The 6,751-nt window shown below is 25.6% G+C and overlaps 1 protein-coding gene across 2 annotated transcripts in view; it reads right to left on the reverse strand.

Annotated features, from left to right (window-relative positions):
- Positions 1-2,318, reverse strand: part of LOC111639817 — a 17,666-nt gene extending 15,348 nt beyond the window's left edge. The window contains exons 1-2 of one of the 2 annotated variants that reach the window (XM_023385770.1): positions 2,012-2,318; positions 1,476-1,610 (exon numbers count right to left, since the gene is read on the reverse strand). In XM_023385770.1, the coding sequence (XP_023241538.1) occupies positions 1,476-1,606 (131 nt within the window). In that variant the 5' untranslated portion in view covers positions 1,607-1,610; positions 2,012-2,318. Of the gene's footprint in view, positions 1-1,475; positions 1,611-1,750; positions 1,765-2,011 lie in introns of those variants that run through there. The other variant, XM_023385771.1, reaches the window with a different exon arrangement.
- Positions 2,319-6,751: the final 4,433 nt, after the last annotated feature.

A 6,751-nucleotide genomic window follows, 5' to 3' on the forward strand; every position in this document is an offset into this window, starting at 1 on the left:
TAAGTGGATTGTTTTAAGATTTAAAAAGTAAAGAAGATTTTATGTTATTTTTATGTACGTTTCTTTACAAAGCTATATTTAATTATAATTTTCTTTCAAAGTATATTAATATAATTGAAGAATATTTTGTACCAGGTATGCACTGTACTGTACATCTACCACACATTTTATTTCACCAAGTAAGTTTTTATTATTTTATTTGTAATTTTAGCCCTTTTATCGTGCTAGTGATTCAGAATGTAATTGTGATATTAAAAACACATTTAGAGAAGTCTACGGTTTTTACTGGCTTATCGAACAAACAATACGAATGGACCCTTGACCATCACTGATGTGCAATTAACTAATTGCCCCTGGAAGTCGGCTTCTTACAGAAACACAGCTTCCCTACTATAAAATGTCACAGCACACCACTGATAAAATTAATAAAATATTAACACAAATAATTCAACAATAACAACAATTAATTTAATACAAGTATATTTTTTTAACAATCAAAATTTATATACACTAAATATTTCTGATATCTTTGCATTGACAGGAGTTACTAACACTTGCTAAAACAACTGCAGCAGTTAATATTAAAATATTTTTCATTCATTAACTTAAATATTAATTTTAATCATTATTGAAATAGTCAATCAAGTTTAAGCAATATTCATTTATAAAACCTATAAATTTCGATATTCTTTTGAATATAATTGTAAATACAGTATTCAAATGGTTTATATGATTAACTCAATGTTATTTATTCCAAAAATATTTCAATTTTTGATGCAACTATATATTTTCTAACAGTCATATAATTATTTAAAACTAAAATTAGAAAATATAATCATATTAAAATACAAATTAAACAATTTTTACTAGAAATTTTAAAGATAAGATAGTTATTATTACTTATATTATTTAAACTTAACACCAAATAAATAAATTGATGAATCTTATTCCATTCAAATATTTTATGTAAAGCTTTATGTTATTCATTGTTATAATGAACTTTTATTTAAATTAATTGAAAAATTGTAATCTGATGATGATCACTAAACATGATCAAAAATGTTCAAATGTTTATTAAATCTTTGCTGCTATATGGGTTGATTATTGTTATATATTGACAATAGCCTGTTTGGAATTAATTATACATTTCATTGAGAGAATTAACTAAATTCAGACAGTTGTTATAGTTCAATGCAAATTATAACAATTCAGTCAGTTAAACTTATGATTTACCGATAAATTAATTATTTGTATTTTAAAAAAAGGAACACAGAGAAAAGAATTAGTAATTACAGTACATATTGAATTAGAAATCTCCACTTAAATTATTATTGAGAGAAGCAATTATTACAAATAAAAAGATTTTAATTATTTAATGTTTTGATTTGTTTAGTTTGCAATAACCACTTCTGTCAAATGAATGTGATTAGTAACTTAAAGTGAATATTGTTTTGCTTACAAATAAAGTTTATTACCTATACATTTTCAAATACATTTGACTATGCCATTCTTCTTGAGCAGCCATTTCTTTTTTAAATTCTTCTAATTGTAATTCTAATTGTCTTATTTTATCTTGGGCTCGATCAAATGCAGGTCTTAGTTCCATATATCTAAAAGATAAAAACAAAGAAAATTTTATTTTGTCATTATAAGCAGGTTTTATAAATATATTTATAAAAGTTTTAAAACTTTAAAACCACAAAATGAAATACACAGTACATCATTCAAAAGAATACAATTTTATATCTACCTTTAGAATACAGAATACATATCCCAATTGTCATGCTGAAATTTATCATGCAATAGAGTTAAAAAGGATGCAGCTACTATATATTCAATGCAGGAAAAAATTAATAATAATAATAATATATTTTGAAAATAAATTAAAGTACTTTCAAAATTCTACACAAATTAAAATTTATAAACATTGCCAGGCATTCATTCATAATCATCAACGATAAAAAACAGTAGATGCTTTGGATAGGTAATGCCATGCAAATTATGTACTTACTGGGGAAGAGGCGACTTGTGCGGCTGTGTTGTTGATTCTATATGTACAGTTTTCTTTCTGCTTGCAAACCTAAGACGAACACAGTCCTAGCTGTCAACATATACTTTATACCTACAGTATATAGCCATCAAAGCCTATTTTGTTTTTAATCCATTTAACTATAGTACAACCCTGCATATCTGGACTGAATAGAAACACGTAACTAGATGATAAATTTTAAACAGACAAATTTATATTCATAATTCCAGGTAAAAGAGTAATTCAAAGCAAAAGCCTTCACAAATACATTTCAGTTTTTATTATTATTATTTTTAGTTAACTGATAAAAGAAAATGAGTAAATTAAAATTTTAGATATGAACTTAAAATTTTACAAATTTTTAAAATTTATTCTTTCATTAAATAAAAATAAATAAATTTAGATATAATTTTATTTTTACTGAATAATAAATTCTTATAAAATAGAGATGCAACTTTGTTCAGTTAAAATTTTTATATAATTGTACAGTTTCACCACTTTTCTAATAATTAGTTTATCGATGTAAAAGATTTTATATTGTCAGAGAATAATTTATGCATATTAATTCTTTAAGGATGAAATTCTATGTCAAACAATTGCCAGATTTTGCTATTGATATATATGGTAGTCACAAAATAAAATTTTTCATAAGAAATTTATATTAAATATAATTTTTTAAATCTTGAAAATATCTGTAATTTGGAAAATCATTTAACAATTAAATCTTTACTATAATAATGCAATTTAATTTAAAAATACACACACATGCACACTTTTGTATTTAATAAGAATTTGATACAATACAGATTTACTTAATCATATCTATGCAAGCATGTATTGAAATAACTATTTCAAAAAGTTTTATATTTTTCTATATGCATACTAAATGCATAAAAACTATGTGGATGAAAAATACTTTAATTTGTGAAAATATAGCTAATGATAAAATATTAAAAATTATGCTAAAATCAATTTTCTATTGCTTTGACTATTTAAATGTATATAAAACATAAAATGTTAATTTCAACTTCAAAACTAAAAGTATTTTTAATATCATGTAAGATTTTAAAAAGTATTTTCTTAATTTTTTCAAATGTAATTCTTCTCTATTTATATACTGTATATTAGCATTGTAATTGCTTGATAATATTGAAATAAACGAATGCAACTTCTGAAAATAAAAATAAAACCAAAAACAAATATTAAACTTAGTGGTATTAGAAATAATAATAAATGTATTAATAAGTAATTACAAAATTGGCTTTAATTGTGATTAAGATGAATCAATATTCCTGTAATTAGAATCAAACAGAACAAAATTATATGTGTAATGTAATATTTTAGCCANAGTATGATGTATGTGCTTCTGTAAAACCCTAATGGTTTGAGACTTGTTAAGTGTATGTGGGATAACACCTGTACAAGAAAGGACTATTGGCATAAGTATCTTAACCACTTTCAATATATGTTTTATTTTGTGGGTAAGTTTAGTACTTATTAATTTTTTCAGTGTATGTATTTTGTTTGGTTTAAATGTTTGGACAACTATATTATGTATATGATTTTTGGTTTGTTTTTCAATAATTGATGTCTGGCCTGTTGTTATGAGTCAGTCACAGTATATTTTGTGTTGTTTTCTATGACCATCTGAGGTGTGTATTTGATAATATGGTTCCTAGATGTTTAGTAGTTTGTGCTTGTGTTCAAGCTTTTGGTGTATTATATATGCTATTTGGTAATGGTGTAACTAACAAGTAAGATGTTGCTCTGGGTGTTCTGGGAGGATGTGTTTATTGCTTTGATCACTGTCTAGTATTAGACTGATTTGTAAACAAATCTTCTAGAATGCTCCTGATGCTAGGACAAAACTTTGATAACAAATTCAATATCCAAACTATAATCTTTCTTCTAGAACAATTCACAGTCATGTAGTATAAGTGGATGATAGCTGAGCATTCATTTTATTATAATAAGAATGAAATAATTGATTGATATTGAAGTATTCTTAAACAAGAAATCTAAAATGTAATTTTAGATTTCTTGTTTAATGATTAATGATGTTTTAGATTTATTTAAGAGGGATTTCTTTTAGTTTAAAATTAAATTTAAGAAGGCATGAGTTGTGCTTGGATTGGTGGTACTGTAATTTCATTACTTTATATCATTTTTTAATTGACATAAAATTAAAAAATGATAAAATAAATGAATGAAATTACAGTTTAAATATAGTTCTTGATGTGTGTTCAAACCATAAAGGGTCATTTAAATATGACACAGAATACAGATAAAGACACTATTGATAGATAAAATTAGACTCACTTTGGCCCAGAAAACATATGAACAAGCATTTCTGCAAAATAAAATTTAATCTTAATGTCACAGTGGCAGATCAAATATGACATCAGCATAAGAGTGTCTAAAAACTGGTGACAAAATATGGCATGAAGGGATACATAGTCAAAAGGACTTAAAATTTGTGACATCATATTTGAATGACCTCATGATGTATTTGTGTTTTTAATTTTTGCCATGCAAGCTTATGATTTGTCTGTTTTGATTGTATCTATAATTGTACTTTGTTGTATGCAACTACATTGCATCATAATAAATTAATGTCTGAAAGTGTTGATTCTGTTTGAATGTATTTTGGTAATACAGTAGAGCGTCGATTATCCAAAAGTCAATCATCCAAAGAATTCCAGTCGGAAAATTTACATTTTTGCCAGTGCTATGGTGCTGCAATCTTTGGCTATGTCTTGGGCTACTCAAATATTTTACGTTTTTGATACTAAATTAACTTCTGAAGTATAATTAATTATTGTTTTCATATTTTTCAATATATTTATTTTGTTTGTACAAAATAAAAAAATAATTTTTAACAATACAATAGTCTTCGTTATGCTTAACATCGACGAAAATTCAACGGAGAAAAATGTCAAGATGGGATAAATTAATATATTTTTTTGTACATAATCAGTTATCTGAAACATCTATCTTCTGAACAACTCCAGTCCCCAATTAATTCGGATAATCGACGCTCTACTGTGTGTGATAGTGTAAGGTTTTTCCTTTGCTTTGATGTGTGTATTTTAGACATTCATAGTCTTTGTATGGGATGCAATCCTATTTATTTAGTGAATGTTTTTTAAAAATTATGAGTTTTATTATTATTAATAATAGTAATAAGTATAGAGATTTGTATTAAATTATTAACTTTCAAATAATTATGTATTCTAATTTGGTATTTAAAGCATTTTCAATCCATAAACTGAAACCAAATTAGCAAATTAAAAAATATAATTTTAATAATCTATCTTTTTAAAAAGATAACATTAATGTTTTTAATCTAAAAAATAAAACTAAATTTAAAAAAAATTATTTGCATTTTAATTTTAAATAAATAAATGAGATGTCAGAACAAGATAAAATGTATTTTTTGGACAGAAATAATTGTAAATTATTTCTTTTCTCCCAATAAACAAACTACAGTACAACAAAAATCATCAACTTTTTTCAATAAAAATTTAACTAAGAAGCAAATATATAAACTGAATAAATGTTTATCATATAAAGAATTTTGTTGATATATTTCCTTTAATAAATTGTAAATAAAATTTATGTAATTTCTGGTCAATAAAAATTTTCCTATTGAATTTATTGACTTTGTACCACACTAATGAATACATATAATATATAATATTGATATTAATTTTAAAAAGTCATATTCCAAAAATGCTTTATTTGAAATGAAGCGACATTTTTCTAATTTCAGACAACAGATACAGTACAGCATCGATTATCCAAATATCTATCAACTGAAATGTCAATTAACTGAAAACTTTCCAGTCGGCAAATTTAAATTTCCGTTAGTGCTGTGGTGGTGCTTTGGCTATATCTTGGGCTACTCCAATATTATTTTTGTTGGCGTGTGTTTTAGCTGGCAGCACTGGCGTGACCATGAGAGAACACTTAAGGACGTGCCAGGATTTGAACAAATTTTAACATGGGATAGGTTAATATATTTTTTGTACATAATCGGTTATCCGAAAAATCAATTTTTCTGAACAACCCCAGTCCCCAATTGATTCGGATAATTGATGCTCTACAGTAATTATTATGTAACAATTTGCATATTTTATTAATTTTATGGAATATCTATAAAATTCAGTGGCGTGCCATCATTGGAAGTTGTGGATGTGCCACTTCCCTTGTATTTTCTAAAAAATAAATACATATTAATTTTAATTATATGAAAATAATCGCACAATATTTTATTATAACCACATTATGTATCTTATTACAAATTTATATACTACACGTGAAAAAAAAAAAATTGCTATCCAAAAAGCCAGATTTGCGCATGCGCTTTACAGAGCACCAACCTCACTTGGTTTAGCTGGTGGAAGCCTAGGACCTTGGGGTGGATGCTACACGTATACCGCATCCAATTCTATCCAGCACCGGTTCTGGGCTGTTAGCCGCGCTGCCTGCTAGATATTTGTCCGCCCTCGCCTGATTACATGAATCATGAGTAGATTTATAACTTAACCCAACCGATAAGAATTTACTGGTATGTTTTTATGATAATTCTGTATAGTTGGCAGGAGTTAAAAAAATCTATTAAAATATTCGATATTTTTATTTCGCTCTCCGATTTTATATTACTCACGGATTTCAATGTTAAACCAGTGATATTACTATTTCATATATCCCATCTCTAAG

Source organism: Centruroides sculpturatus, unplaced genomic scaffold (assembly GCF_000671375.1).
Source record: "Centruroides sculpturatus isolate CEXI.00-Female unplaced genomic scaffold, Cexi_2.0 scaffold1096, whole genome shotgun sequence".
Classification (NCBI taxonomy): domain Eukaryota; kingdom Metazoa; phylum Arthropoda; class Arachnida; order Scorpiones; family Buthidae; genus Centruroides; species Centruroides sculpturatus.